This window comes from Coregonus clupeaformis, chromosome 18 (genome assembly GCF_020615455.1).
Source record: "Coregonus clupeaformis isolate EN_2021a chromosome 18, ASM2061545v1, whole genome shotgun sequence".
Lineage (NCBI taxonomy): Eukaryota > Metazoa > Chordata > Actinopteri > Salmoniformes > Salmonidae > Coregonus > Coregonus clupeaformis.
The window spans coordinates 54,609,412-54,624,902 of NC_059209.1; the positions used below are offsets into that span (position 1 = coordinate 54,609,412).

Below are 15,491 nucleotides of genomic sequence, written 5' to 3' on the forward strand. Positions count from 1 at the left end.
TGATTTTATGTCATTTTATTAATGTCAAAGTTATTCTCTCTGTATATTTGCATTACAGGCGCATGAGACGACTGGTAAACACAGCACCAGCGTGGTAGATGATTCAAGTGAAAAGTCCTGCTCCTTCAACAAGACAGACAGTAGTCCATTTCAGTGGCGGCTCCTGAAAAAATTCTCAGGAGGGGCAATTTTTCTGATGATTTAGGTGACCTACACACATTTAAAAAAAGATATGTCCAGCAACAACATGAAGACAGGGGCAGCATATAAGTCAATACCAGAAGCATTTATTGACTGATCTCAAAAGTGTTGGCTTACCAGGGTTGGTGGAGCCCTCAGTTTCATCTTTGCCTCGCAAAGCTAACTCAAACACTCCGCAAAACTTCACACACTGGATTAGCCGGCTGAGGATGTGGCAGTTCTTGCTAATGTCGTAGTAAATATATTTGTTATAGTGAATATGGAATATGATATGTTGAGTAAAATGTTGTGCTAAGATCTATTTAGGTCAGGAGCTGGTTATAAGTTATGTTCCTATCCAATAACAATGGACAAAAGGGTCCTATCTTGTCAGCCTTGTCAGCAGGTGGCCAAGGACAACACCCACGCCATAGGCCTCTCAGTTCTTCCAACTCACGAGTTCTTGCTCTGAGGACACACACACACACAAACACACACACACACACACACATCATCACTGTTAAACACACACACACACATCATCACTGTTAAACACACACACACACACACACACACACAAAAATCCCCTCTCTTAGGCTGAACATTTGAAGACAGAGAACCCGACTCAGAGCCAATGCAACAGTGACAGTAGCCTGGAGGGGACCTCGCCCAACTCATCAGGACCAATCAGAAGATCAGAACTACTAGATTGAACCTACTTCATTTATTGCATAAAATGTCTGCACACAATGTTTCGGGGCTCTCTTCAGATAATAATAATAATAATAATAATAATATGCCATTTAGCAGACGCTTTTATCCAAAGCGACTTACAGTCATGCGTGCATACATTTTTGTGTATGGGTGGTCCCGGGGATCGAACCCACTACCTTGGCGTTACAAGCACCATGCTCTACCAGCTGAGCTACAGAAAGTGGATACTCATGGATGCGCATTGCAATTGTAAAATGTCAACACAATTGGAGACACCACGTCATTTTTGGAGACATGTTATTGACAGTAAACTATTGTAGATGCGACTGCTAACTAAATAAAACATTTTAGCTGGCTAGCAAATCATCTTAGCTAAATGTGGGGCAAACAATTCAGTTATTTACCGTTAATTTGAGGGATTGGGGTGAAAGAAATCGAGTTACATAGTGATACTTTACGATATACTGTATTGACAATATCGCAATATTTTAGCGCTAGTTGGCTGTACCTGCACCAAAACACCATTATTGTTCCTTCATAGCTTGTTCTCAATCTTTTCACATTGGGAGCCAATTTGTTTTCAGCACTTTTATTTCCATGACTGATCAAAACTCGTTCTCATGGCTTTCTGATCCCTCTGCAACAGACATATGGTGCGCAATAAAATCACAGTATCGAATCGCAATACGTATAGAATCATGAGACTCGCAATGCTGATGCATATATCTTATCGTGAGGTTCCTGGCAATTCCCAGCCCAAGTTCATTTGCCACAACAAATCTCTTCGCTAGCAAACGCAATGTGTCTCCAGCAATGTTTACTTTTTTGACGTTCTATGGCATCTCCACTTTCCAAGCATATATGACCACATGTAATATTTTGGTAAGTGATGCAAATAGTGAACTATGTAGGGCCAGGATGTAAAATATATGTAGCTGCAGCAATTTCTCTTATCTGATATGGTAAGTAATGGGGCTTGATTTATAGCTCCCTAAGAGTTTGACGAACGGGTCCGTGAACGCGATTGCAGATATCTTTACCTCTGAATAAACTGCCTTATATTATACAATTATCCACCTTGTCCAAAAGTCTCTACTTTTTCTCCGTTCTCCAGTAAACTTGTTTTATCAACAATAGTAAGGTTCAATGACACAGAAAGCAGTTCAATGTCGGGGTACAGTCGCTCTCTTACCAGGATCGCGGTCCGCTCTGACCAGGGTGAAGGTGGCCGGCTCCACCTCTCTGCCAGCAGCGTTTTCATTATTTAGTCCGTTCGTAGCGGGTATGTACACGATCAACAAGATCAGTCCAAAACCGAAGATCAGTCCAAAGCAGAATGTTTGCAGAATGTTTGTAAACTAAGTCTACAAATTAAAAACATAAAATAACGCCACACTGCAGGTCGCAACATAGACGCTGATAGCCGCCATTGTCTTAGTTACGTTCAACGTTACGTCACGTATGACGAAAGCGCGTAAGTGCATGCACACAGACACCCATAGAGAATGTATTGAAAGCTTTGAAATGTGAAAAAAATAGATTTTACATGACAGGCTATGAGAGACTTCTGGGCGATTTTCAACCTGACTGAAATCGCCCAAAAAACGGGCGGGGCCATTTGAAGCACGACTTTAGCCTGATTTGACATTTAGTGGCTGGCAGATCAGACGTGAACACTGATAACTGCTGTTGCCGTGATATAATTTTTAATAAATTTATAAAAAAAAAATATATATTTTTTTTTTTTTTTTTTTTTTTATAATTGATTAGAAAAAAAATCCCTTCCTTTTCCCGTTTGGCAGTGCGTCGCCCATATCGCCCTATTGAACAAGCCGTCCCTGGTCCATTTGATAAAGCATGAGAGTGATGGGACTTGCTATGCTAAGAGCATTAACACAGACATTCATTTAGCCTGTTTACCAGAGCAGGTTCTCTTCTTCACCAGTCACCTCAGTTTTCTACACAGTCTGCGACCCCTCCACCCCCAATGTGTTGATTTGAGCAAAGCTCCAACACAAACAGCCCCTACAATGTGGTCCCTCCCTCCCCTACAGTGCCTTCAGAGAGTATTCACACCCCTTGACTTTTTCCACATTTTGTTGTGTTACAGCCTGAATTTAAAATTGATTAAATTGAGATTGTTTGTCACTAGCCTACACACAATTTACAACCAAAAAATTGCAGCATTACCGCAAGAGGAAAGAGGAAAGTGGAAGGGGGAAAAAGTAAGGAACTTGTCTGTCGGCCCTGTATTAAAGACCATAATTGGTTAAAGAAAACTGTGATAAATAAAAAAAGTAGACCAGTTTCATTTAAGGACCAAAGGATTGACAGCCATCTCATATAGATTGAAAAATAGTTGGGTTTTGACATATCGATTCCATGGCATAGTGTTTATGAATTGATACGCAAAACTTTTAAATTTAAATTATTATATAAAATTATTGCTACCAATAGAATGTTATTTATATGGGGGATACAATCTTCTCAGCTCTGCAGATTTTGCTGCAAAGAGACAGAATCATTAGATCATTTGTTTTGGTACTGTCCATTTGTAACTTGTTTTTGGACACAGGTCCAGGAACGGCTAAAGGATTGCAATATTTACCTGGAGCTAACCCTGCAGATAGCATTACTGCGTGATCTCAAAAGTCATAGTCAATCGATCAATAATATAACAATACTTTTAGCAAAAATGTTTATTTTCAATTTACAATCTGTAGAACCAATGAGAATAGAAAGGTTCAGAACTTTTGTAAAACATCACAGTACAGTTGAAAAATATATGGCAAATATAAATCTAATATGGATGGTGTTAAGAGATAGATGGGTGGTGTTGAATGGAGTTGAAGGATGGGACTAATAACAACTAACAACAACTAATAACAACAAGATAACTAATAATGTAAGCATACTGTGTCCATAATAAGTCTACAGGTTATAGGTTGAGAGCTTTTGTGAAAGAGCACAGTTAGAAAGATATGGCATATAGAAGCAAACCGGATGGACATCATGAAAATGATTGGAGAGGTTGAGGGTAGAGGAAGTTCAGGAGTAAAAACAAACAAAATATAATTATTGTAAAATTGACTGTGTCCATAAAATGTACAGTTGAAGTCGGAAGTTTACATACACTTAGGTTGGAATCAATAAAACCAGTTTTTCAACCACTCCACAAATGTCTTGTTAACAAACTATACTTTTGGCTCTCTTCTTGATTGAACAATAAAGGGTTGTTAAAACTGTCTCCAACATCCTGCGCTCTGCCTCCCCCTCCCCCCTCCCTCCCTCCTCACAGGTAAGAGACAGGTGGTGGGTGGTAGCTCTGAGTCTCCAGCTGCCAAGAGGCTGAAGATGGAGTCCAGCAGCACGGCTATCACCACCCAGAGTCCTGCCCCCTCAGGGAAGAGCACTCCACAGCCCCCATCAGGCAAATCAACTCCCAGATCCAGGTATATTCCTCCTCTTCAATCTCTCCTGTTTGTTCTCTTTTCTCACCCTTACCCTCTCTCTAGCTCACACACACACACTTGTTCTCTCTCTTTCTCTATCGCTTCTTCCTCTTTTCTCTGTCCCCTACTCTCCTCTCCTCTCCCACACATACTCTTTCTTTCTTCCTCTTCTATTCTCTCCCCTCCTCTCTTATCTTCTCATGTTCCCACTCTCTATCACCCTCTCTTTCTCTCCCCTACTCTTCTTGCCTCATTCCCTTCCCCCCTCCCACCACCTACCCTCCCCCTGCTTTGTTCTCCCCCTCTCCATCCTCCCTCCCTCTCCACAGTGACGTTCAGCTGACAGAGGAGGCGGTGAGCCGCTACCTGATTCAGAAGCCCATGACCACCAAGGACCTGCTGAATAAGTTCCAGACCAAGAGGACGGGCCTGAGCAGCAAGCAGACGGTCAACGTCCTGGCCCAGATCCTCAAACGCCTCAACCCTGAGAGGAAGAACGTCAACAACAAGATGCACTTCTATCTCACCGAGTGAACCGGACTCGTGTTTCATTAGGGCATGCGTTTTAAAATGGAAAACGAAGTCCAAGTCCCTGTTTCAATCCCTTTGGTGCCTAATGAATATGACCCAGGGAGGAAGGAGGAGATGAATAGAATAGGGTCATTGGAAGAGGAAGGGTAGACGAGGAAGAGAAAGTGGAGTAAGGTAAAAAGAAAAGTGTTATGCAACTGTGATTTGAGATGCGGTGTAAACTAGCTTCAAAATCTGTCTCTAGAAATGGTTTGAAGTCAAGTGTTCCTGTGGCATTCCTTTCAGGTCAAACCACTTACTCTTACAAGACATATAGGTTTGTCCATGAATTAGGCAATGTGAAAGTATCAATGAAAACATTTCGTGTAGATCTTGCCTGCCGATTCATCTCCCATCACAAACCACTGGATTCAACAAAACAAGTGTGGGTTATTTTGTACGAATTGGCGTATCTCCCCAGGCCTCTATTTCTTGTTTTAGAATTTAGTATTTTTTTGTTTGTTTATTTTCATTTCTAATAAAAACCCTGCTGTTGCCATGGCTGGTCTCCTTGTCATGTTTCTGGTTGGTTTGCATAATTAGAAGCAGAACACTGGACAAGGATGTCATACATCTTAAGGCTCTTCAATATAGAAGCTCTAATATTCTTTGAGGTTCTGCCGGAAGTCTACTGTGCTATCCAGTGGATTCATTGGAAATCTACTTTGCAGCAACTGTTGGCACCGATGTGTACGTACTTACTTGGATAAGAGTAGTGTGTACTTACTTCAGTGACAGTCTACTGTTGGACTGTAGCTCTTCATGCCATAGAGAAGTGGTTGTGTAGTGAGAAACCATGTTAAACAGAAGTCATGAGTCATTCATCGTTATTCAGCAGGACATGACAGGTGTAGGCTTATTAATGGTACACCTGCTTCTTCCTATGCTGAGGAAAATTGCTTAAGATGTGCCAAGTAGAGTCAAATCTACTAATGGCACATCTGACCGTCTATTAATGGCATGATTACTGGCAGATCCCAAACTGATCTTGGTTTCCTCAGTGTTATCGTCAAACCCTGTTGACATTAGAAACTGTCGTGACTCCTAAAAACCTGCTTCTTCCGCTCATGTTTCTACAATTGAGTGATTGTATTTTTTACAATGACATGGAGAGACAGCGATGTCATAAATCTCAAAATTCTTCAGGAAGTTGACTTTATATTACAGTGTCTGATGGCTCTACATAGGTAGGCCTATTCTTCTAGTTTATGTTCATCCCAGATAAATCACATGGTGTGTCTATCTTCTTTTAATACAAACCAGTATTATTATCTGCAGTGTCTGGACCAAGGCCAGTGAATGATGAGAAACAGTTGGCTCCAATGATTAGATCCAGGCTACTTTACTGTAGGCTTATACTTGTTGTTTTGTAGTGAGAAATACAGTATCACTCTCCTCAACGACTCTGACACCTCATTCTTACATCAAGAAAATGCCCTTTAATATTTTTGTCAATATTCAATCACAAATAGATCATACACTTCAACTATATATTTTAGATATTGAAATAAAAATGTGATATATTTGAGTGTAAACACATTACCCTGCAGTATTGCTCATAGTAACTGGTAGTCATAGGTGATCAGGTGGCTGGACCGTTTCAGCCACCGTCAGGGAAGGACATAATCAGGGATTGACCTTAAGGGTTGCCCTATTGCCTGGAGCAAGTGAACTGAGCAGTCGGGCAAGTTGAACCTGCTCTGAGTAGACCTAGCCTAAAATTGATCATTCTGGTTCATCCCCATTGTTTAAGTGAAAGACTGACAATTTATGGCATTTATGGCCGCCGGACAAGTTGAACCTGCTCTGTGGTTGCCCCATTAGGCAGGTGATTTTTTAAAGCTGAATTTCAGTAGCCTAACATAGGGGCTACACTGGGGCTTTTTTGACCTGCTACACTGGAAGCGTAACTTTTGGTCAGGGCGAGCAGAGCGCCAGCCAATACTATATCCTATTGCTCTCGGGTGTGAGCTGTGCTTTGAAATCTAAGTCTCCCCCAGAGCTGGTACAATTACAACCAGGTTGTCGGAGGGTCTCACGCTCTGCAAAAGTTACGCATCCAAACAGATTTTTCTGCTTCCTAGCATGCTAGCAGATACCCATAGACTTCCAGTCATTGCACTAATGCTAGTTAGCATTGGCTCACGAAACTACCTCTAAGTTCCTTTATACTGGACATAGAGACATAAAAATGGTATCCACAAGTTCAACTAACTCTGGGGAAGTAGATAAGGGCCTCATTGCCAAAATCCCCAAGTATCCCTTTAATTGATCATTTTGCGTGTAAACAACTACATTAAAACAAGGTGGGGTATACCTGCCTCCACTTTCACAGAGATTGTGAGTGCTGTGTGCCTTTCCTTCATGACCACTGATCTGACAGAAATTAACCGGCCATATGGTGAAACCTATCCAGAACTTTCACTTATCAGTTGACATGAAGGAAAGGACACAAGAGAAGGAAGGCACAGTAGTAGTATTGGGACGTAGCCCTAGTCTTTTTCATTAAACAATCTTCATGTCTCTATCTTCATTGGTCTTCATGTTCGGGCTATGTCGTAGTTGTTCACGAACCAATCACAGGTCTTCTTGATACCTGTAGGGGAGGAGAGACACAATCTGTCATATATGGATACTGTGCATTTTGGAAGAGTGGTTTAATTACCATGAACGTTCCTTTCATCATAATCATAAAACTATTGATAACCGGATAGGTATCAAATATCATGTGGTAATGTGTCAGTGTTATTTACAAGGCAACTAATTCCCACTACAATATTGAGTTGTTTTCTGGACAGAAAATGCATCCCTCAGTGTTTTGATCTCTGACCTTCAGAGAGCGGCGTGAAGGTGAAGTCAGGGAGGTAGCGTCGCAGCTTGGCATTGCTGGCCGTTTTCTTCATCTGACCGTCTGACTTGCTGGTGTCGAACTGATGTCATAGGTCAAGGGTCACAATAGGCAAAGGACAGGGAGATTACATAGTTACAGTACAACGGATATGGGGGGTAGCCAGCCCGAGTGGGCTTTTAACCTACTACAACTGTAAGTCTGTCAGTCCAACAGGTGTAATGAACCTCTAGATGTGGTTGCTGGTGTTGTACTAAGGATTCTACTAGATTGGCTCTAGACACTGATCTAAGGTCAAACTTGAGGTTTGGATTTGGGGAGGATATGCTGATCCTAGATCTGTGCCTGGGGGCAACTCCTATCAGGAGTATACAGCCTATGGAAGGATACAACTATTTGACCTTTGAAGTCCAGGGCATCTGCAATCATATCTACGGTGTCCTTGATGGGGAGCTCCTCCTCCTCCCCCACTGTGAGAGACAAGTGTCAAAGGAGATTGGTCCAGTTGCATACTGTACACACACACATTGACTGATCACCCACCCACCCACACACACCATGTTGGACTCACCAGAGAGAATGATGGGGTCAATCTCATCATACTCCCGCAGCACCCAGAGGAACAGACGCGCTACATCCTGAGAGAACACACACACACACACTGATGTAATGCATACACACACATATCTGACATGCACTGACACACACACACAGAGTAATTCACTAAACCTACCAGAGAGTAGATGAATTGTCTCCTGGGTGTTCCGGAGCCCCACACCTGTAGAGGGGTTCCCTCCTCTGTCAGAAGGAGAGTAGAAAGGAGTAAGTGTGTGTGTGTGTGTGTGTGTGTGTGTGTGTGTGTGTGTCTGTGTGTGTGTGTGTGTGTGTGTGTGTGTGTGTGTGTGTGTGTGTGTGTGTGTGTGTGTGTGTGTATTTGCGTGAGTGCGTACAAGTAGTGTGTGTGTTACTTACTTTTAGCAGCATGTGTCTTGTGCATGAGTGCCGACAGCACGTGACCATTTTCAAAGTTGAAGTTGTCATAGGGACCATACACGTTAGTCGGGATTACGGCGGTGTAGCGACGCCCATGCTGTGCAAAGTATCCCCTGTTGTCAATCAAGCCCACACACACATACAAACACAAGCACACACACACACACACACAATCATGTTGTGGTTTGAACATTTAAAGACCCACTCCAGCTATTTTTTTACTTTCCCGTTGAAAAACAATATTCCAAGTATACATACAGTAAAAGGTACACACCCTTAAGGGTAAAAACATATATTTTTTGCAAAATTGTGTTTTTTTTCAACACAATGGCAGGAGTTGGCAAGTCAAGGGGTTGGGATGATGGAAAACGGCTGTGTTTATTTTCCCTTTTGTACTATTTGCACATCATTACAACACTGTATATAGACATAATATGACACTTGTAATGTCTTTATTCTTTTGGAACTTTTGTGAGTGTAATGTTTACTGTTAACTTTGTATTGTTTATTTCACTTTTGTTTATTATCTATTTCACTTGCTTTGGCAATGTAAACACATGTTTCCCATTCTAATAAAGCCCCTTAAATTGAAATTGGATCCACACTGATGTCATTGGCCTTCCCCCTTGCTTCCCAGAACAATAGAAGAGCAATAGAGGACAAAAGAGGAAAGGCCCACCCCCCACTTCCCAGCTAGCATATTTGGTTCCTTGGAAGTTGTGGGAACCTACGTTTTTGGTTTCCCATTGGTTCTGGGAACAAAGCCATAAGTTTCCTGACCGGTGAAACTGACATTTTTTAAACGTTCTGAAAACGAAAGTGAAAATGTTGCCTGTTTTGGGAACATTCATTTTTTGGTTGCAGGGAAGTTATGAGAACGTTTTCCTATGGTTCCCTGAAAGTTTTCCTCGGAGGTTTTATTAATGTTCTGAGAACAGAAATTATAGGTTATTTGAAGGTAATTAAATAACGTTCTGAGAACATGTTTCAATAAAACTTTTAATAACACTGCTATGATAGGTTAATTGTTTTGAACACCAAGCACAGATGGGACACATGGAAATGTATTTGCTTAGGCATTAATCATGCAAACACATCTCTTTTTTATTGTGGCACGGACCCAGTGAGATTTGAACCTATGATCTTCTGTTTGCAATCTATGGAATTAGTCAACTGCGCCACCAGGATTTAGCTAGCATGCCATATTTTGTAACTTATACAAAGCTGTTCATTTTAGTCTATTCAAACAGATCCCATTTCAAATGAAACAAGCACTCATAAAGATCAGGTGTGGCCAATTAGTGAGTGGGGCCAACATACCTGAACTCACTTAACAAGATAGAGGATAGAGAGTTTTGTTGACGCTGAGAACAAAATGTATATGTTTATAAATAACATTCTTAGAACGTTCTTGTGGTTTTTATGGAAAGTTTTCTTAATGTTCTGAGAATATGACTAAATCGAACCTTGAGGAAACCTGTTACTTTAAAAAAAAATGTTTTGTTTACTTAGTAAATATTTTCTTAATTCTATTTTCAAAAAACTGCATTTTTGGTTAAGGGCTTGCAAGTAAGCATTTCACGGTAAGGTCTACACCTGTTGTATTCGGCGCATGTGACAAATACATTTTGATTTGATTTGCTGAAGTACTGAAATTCCCACAGAAGAATGTTGTTTCTTAATGTTCTCTGAACAATTTGAGAACATTACTTTAAATAGAACCATGAGGAAACCTGTAGGAAACGTTATGCTGAAGTACTGAAATTCCCACCTAAGAAACATATGGTTCTCAGAAATGTATGTGCTAGCTGGGTATCCTGCACGATTCCCAGAACATTGTCGGAAGGTTATAATGAAAATAAACATTGGACAACCACGCTCTCACCAAGCTCTAAGAAACATATGGTTCTCAGAACTTTATGTGCTAACTGGGTTGTGTCATGTAATGAGGGACCTGTACCAGCTACTGAAATGCACCTTTTGTTAAGTAAATCAGGTGATAAATGAGGTGCTAGGGAGGCTGGAGTGGGTCTTTAAACTGTGTGCTAATGTAATATAATATAATATAATATGCCATTTAGCAGACGCTTTTATCCAAAGCGACTTACAGTCATGCGTGCATACATTTTTGTGTATGGGTGGTCCCGGGGATCGAACCCACTACCTTGGCGTTACAAGCGCCGTGCTCTACCAGCTGAGCTACAATGTACCTGCACAGGTAACCGATTAGTCACCAGCTCACCTGTTCTGAATATCAATCATTCTTTTGGCATGTGAGTAGCCAAAGTTTGAGTCGTGTGGAGGCCCATTGTGGATCTGTGTGAAGGGGAGGAAAGCATGAGTGATCATACACCAGCTTTTCTTAAAAATCACATTTTGAAGGGCCAGAGGTTCCCAAACATACAGTAGTTATACTGTCACTGGGCACATAGGCTTCCTATACTGTTGATCTCCTTCTTTTGACTAGGGCCATTAGGGCTCTGGTCAAAAGTAATGCACTATATAGTGAATTGGGTGCCATGCGATGCAACCATAGTATTTTAGTATTAAACTCAACATGCTCTCATTGATAGGGTCTTATTGGTTGTTCAACTCACCATGCTCTCATCGATAGGGTACGTGGTCTTGTCAGGAAAGATGCAGCTGGACAGGCAGGACACCACCTTGATGACGCCCATTTCGTGAGACGTCTGCAGCACGTTGTCATTGATGCGAAGGTTGTCCCTCTGTGAAGGCAAAACACTGTGGTCTCAATTCAATCAAACCCGTATTACGGCTTTACACAATAACTTGTTTTCCCACAAATGAATTCAAAGAATGCATTTGGATACTGTGATAACAAGCTCCCCTGTAAACTCTCCTCACAGATGGATTAATACCCTTTCGGAATAAGATTAAGAAGTGTGGCAACAAAGTCACTGTGTAAACTTCGCTTTGACAAGTTCAACTAAATGTCAGCCTAGATTGTTGCCCAGCCAGTATAGTAATAAATTATGTATCATTAAGGCAAAATGTTGGGAAATGTCAAAAGTAAAATATAGTAAACATGATTGACATTTTATAAGTCCAGATGCATGTTTAAATAAGGAATATAGTCAATACAATGTGTAAACATGCTTTAATGAATGTATGCATTTTATTTTTAAAAGTGTCTGAGCCACGTCACCAATATAATGAGATAAGGGGAAGAGAAATGTGTTGTTGGACTTTGAAAGATAATAGTGGCATGGCAGTTAAAGAAGTTAATCAGTAGCTTTGGGAAGTAGCTTTGTAAGCTATGTATACATGACTGTGCATTTGTGTGTTATATAAGAGATCTCTAAGCAAAAGAGAGACAGTTGTTCAATGGAGCAAGCTCGGCTTTATTATGCAATAAAGTCTAATTATTGGATTCACAAGCTCCGGTCTCTTGAGAAATATCTTTAAGTTGACTACTTTTCAGTCAAATATTTCTACGACACCAGGCAAACATGGACATTTATATTTAGTTACAGTCAACCGGTAGCTAGATAAAACAAACCATTTCACGGCAATGCTGTGACAACAAACGTACTGAACAACACAAAACAAACACACTGTATATGACATAACTACACAGAACAAATACAGTACACACACATATTTTGTCATATAGTATGTTTCGATGTATCGGTTTTGTGTCATTCAATATTATACTAGGCTATGGGACCAAAAGTCACTGATCTGAACAAAATACTCGACAGAATTGAACACAGAAACGGACCGACCTTTGGACAGTTCAGGCAAAATGCCAGATGGGCTGGTTCCATCTTCAGCCCATCGGCTTGTCTAAATTGGGGGTTTTGTACAGAATGATCATTATTTGGTTAACAATTGGGGCCTCTAGGTTAAAAAATGGGCCAGTGTGGGAGCTTTGAGGAAAAAAATGGTCCGGTGAGTTAGAAATGCCCGGTCCGAATTTCTAGTCCCATCCCTGATTGAACAAATGTACTTTAGGACTGAAACATATAGCCTAGGTATTGAAACAAACTGGGTAGTTAGATAATGAATCTCACCAGAAAGTGTAGGTTCTCCTTCATGTGAAGGTAGAGTCCTCCCACCTTGGCAGCCAGGTGGATGACATGGGTGGGCCGATACTTCTTAAAAACTGCTATTGTCTGTTGTAGATCTCTGGCAGAACATTGTACAACTGTCATCATTCATCATCATCATCATCATCATCATCCTATTTAATGGAAAACACATCAATCTCATAAAAGTATGCATGCACAAATGTAATTAGCTAAACATTTAATGTGGTTCCAACAGGAACTATATAGAAACTCTACCTATATACTGTATCTATCCATCAATCCATCTATCTATATAATTGAATAGAAAATAATTGAATAGTAGAGAATATAATAATTTTTCCAGGAGTGAACTTCTTTTTTGGACTTCTTTTATCCATTTCGTTTCTGTTGGAACCACAAAACCAGTCCCAGAAGCAAAAGGGTCATAACAGGAATTTACAAATATTTAAACCAGGGTTTCATACAGTGCAACGTGACATACATTTCCTATAGAAATATGTTATGTAGAACAGACATGCTGGTGTTTCTCGGGCATGTAGACTATGGGATCATGGCATCTCTATATAGATTAGGTCATTTTTATCTGGAACGACCAAGCCTCAGACCAGCTCTGCTGAGAATATGAGGTTTATGTGACATAACTTACACGAGGTTGGCTTCTTTGGAGCAGAGGAAGGTCCACTGTTCGCCCTCGAGACAGCCGCCTTCTTGTTTCACCACGTGCTCGATGGCCTTCCCGACCAATCCGGATCCGCCCGTGACGAGCACGCGCATCGGCGCAGCCTTAGTCTGCGAATCCATCTCTCACTCTGATCAAAGAAAGCTAACTTTTATTTTTCAGGTGTGATATTCACATAACGCTATTACGATGAAGCCCTAAGCAAAGTAGGCTGATACGAATGACAGTGTGATCATGGCCCTATTTATAGCCCACATTAAAACGTAATAATGATGATAATACAAAACTAAGAATAGTTATACATTTAGGCTAATAAGGAATTAATAACATGCTATACATCAAACGCAAGTTGAAAACGTATTAACACACTTTTCGTTTCGTTTACGATTTCGTTGTAGCCTATTTGTTTAACCATGGAGACTACTTTATTGTATTTATTTCCTGTCTACATTTAATGACTTTTTTATTTTGAAATAAATTCAATTTGGCATATTAAATATTAAGCTCAAGAGTCCAAAACGGAATGAATTGCATTATGATAATGTTAATTTTAGCAAAAGGACAAATAGCTTAAGCCAATACCGACAGATACAGTATTTGATTTTTCAAATTAAAAATATGTGTTTAATCGAAATAATGGTTAGGCTCATTAGGCTTATATTACAAAATAGTATATTACAACATCAGATGATCATATAGGCTACACCACTGACATTATTTTAGCAACGCAAACAAGAGTAGGCTAAAAGTAGCCTATACGAAGTTTGACGAAATAAAATGTCTAGGCCTACTATTTTAAATAAAAATAATGTGTTGAAGTCAAAAGCACCCATTCATTCAACAAAAGAAAAAAGGCCTATAAATAGGATTCATAGGCCAAATATTAATGAAGGCAAACATTTCAAATATGAATGAAGGCAAAACATTTCAAATATTAATCCGCATAGTTTATGTGGGCTATTTAGAATTATAATCAATCAAATGTTTTACTCGGCAAGACCCTCATGTTATTTAAATATGTATCTCATCAATACACAAAGTTAATGTATGAATTCAAACCTGTAAAATGTTTCGTTAGGATTGTCCTCCTCGAATAAAGTCAGTATTAGATCCTATTTCTGTACGCTGAAGAATATAAATGAGGTCTAGGCTATCTCTCTTGTCTTGCGCACTAAACATGTCAATAGTAAAGCCGCAGGCGCAAGGTGCGGTCGCTCTTATAGGCTACCTGTGAGCTACACCCTTAGAAAAAAAGGGTTATACTGAGTGTAGTAGCCTTACAGGTGACATCATGTGCAGCGAATCTGACGATCCCAGTTTCTCGCACCATCTCAGGTACCACATTAAGAACATACCAGGACTGTTAAAATAGGTTTGCTGAAAAAAATAAGTTTTCCCCACCATAAATGTAATAACACTTCCGTCTGGTAAATGTATAGGCGATTTTAACGCATTTATGGTGTTGACTCTATATTGCAATGTTTTATGGCGTTGTACCAGGTCCGCACTACATAACATCAGTATAGCCTTCTCAAACATTTTGATAAAACCATATCAAATCATTCCATAATTAAAATATACTGACACAAGTAGATCAATTTTATTTATTTATTTTACTTTCTTTATTTCACAACTGCAGCATTGTATCCAACATAGGGCTATATAGGCAGGTGCGTAACTTGCGGGGGGGTGCTAAGCCTATGTCAGATACAGTGAGTGTAATTATCTCTGAGTGTAATTTGCTCAATATAAGGAGTTGAGAAATAAAGTTGACATCATTAGAAATAATATATCTCCCTCTTTTATGCTGTAGGTATGTAATACAACATTTTAAAAAATCATGATATTATCATAAGGTGCCAGATTACGTTTAAACCAAGTATTTTTCTGCATGTCTAAGCATACTTCTTGACCTGTCTGTATCCTCCTGAAAAGTGGTTCTGTTTATTCTTTTTATTTTATTTTAACAACTTAACCCTATTTTTCCATTTTGCAACTTGAGT

The 15,491-nt window shown here is 40.0% G+C and overlaps 2 protein-coding genes across 2 annotated transcripts; one reads left to right on the forward strand and one right to left on the reverse strand.

The window, feature by feature from the left end:
• Window positions 1–4,050: 4,050 nt before the first annotated feature.
• Window positions 4,051–5,417, forward strand: LOC121551338 (general transcription factor IIF subunit 1-like). Its single transcript, XM_041863944.2, has 2 exons — window positions 4,051–4,346; window positions 4,676–5,417. Exons 1-2 carry the CDS (start codon window positions 4,249–4,251, stop codon window positions 4,878–4,880), a joined length of 303 nt encoding a protein of 100 aa, XP_041719878.1. The 5' UTR covers window positions 4,051–4,248; the 3' UTR covers window positions 4,881–5,417.
• A 923-nt stretch (window positions 5,418–6,340) lies between these two features.
• Window positions 6,341–14,676, reverse strand: LOC121550618 (GDP-L-fucose synthase). Its single transcript, XM_045226964.1, has 11 exons — window positions 14,548–14,676; window positions 13,456–13,618; window positions 12,792–12,906; window positions 11,355–11,483; window positions 11,000–11,073; window positions 8,737–8,870; window positions 8,498–8,562; window positions 8,336–8,402; window positions 8,155–8,234; window positions 7,747–7,846; window positions 6,341–7,512 (listed from the first exon to the last, which is right to left on the reverse strand). Exons 2-11 carry the CDS (start codon window positions 13,608–13,610, stop codon window positions 7,457–7,459), a joined length of 975 nt encoding a protein of 324 aa, XP_045082899.1. The 5' UTR covers window positions 13,611–13,618; window positions 14,548–14,676; the 3' UTR covers window positions 6,341–7,456.
• Between the last annotated feature and the right edge of the window lie 815 nt (window positions 14,677–15,491).

Excerpts from the sequence above, each read along its gene's own strand:
- LOC121551338 (XM_041863944.2), top strand. The coding sequence starts at position 4,249 with ATGGAGTCCAGCAGCACGGCTATCACCACCCAGAGTCCTGCCCCCTCA. Across the intron at positions 4,347-4,675 it reads AAATCAACTCCCAGATCCAG|TGACGTTCAGCTGACAGAGG; the intron begins GTATATTCCTCC and ends CCCTCTCCACAG.
- LOC121550618 (XM_045226964.1), bottom strand. The coding sequence starts at position 13,610 with ATGGATTCGCAGACTAAGGCTGCGCCGATGCGCGTGCTCGTCACGGGC. Across the intron at positions 11,484-12,791 it reads AGGAGAACCTACACTTTCTG|AGGGACAACCTTCGCATCAA; the intron begins GTGAGATTCATT and ends TTGCCTTCACAG. Across the intron at positions 7,513-7,746 it reads CTTCACGCCGCTCTCTGAAG|GTATCAAGAAGACCTGTGAT; the intron begins GTCAGAGATCAA and ends CCTCCCCTACAG.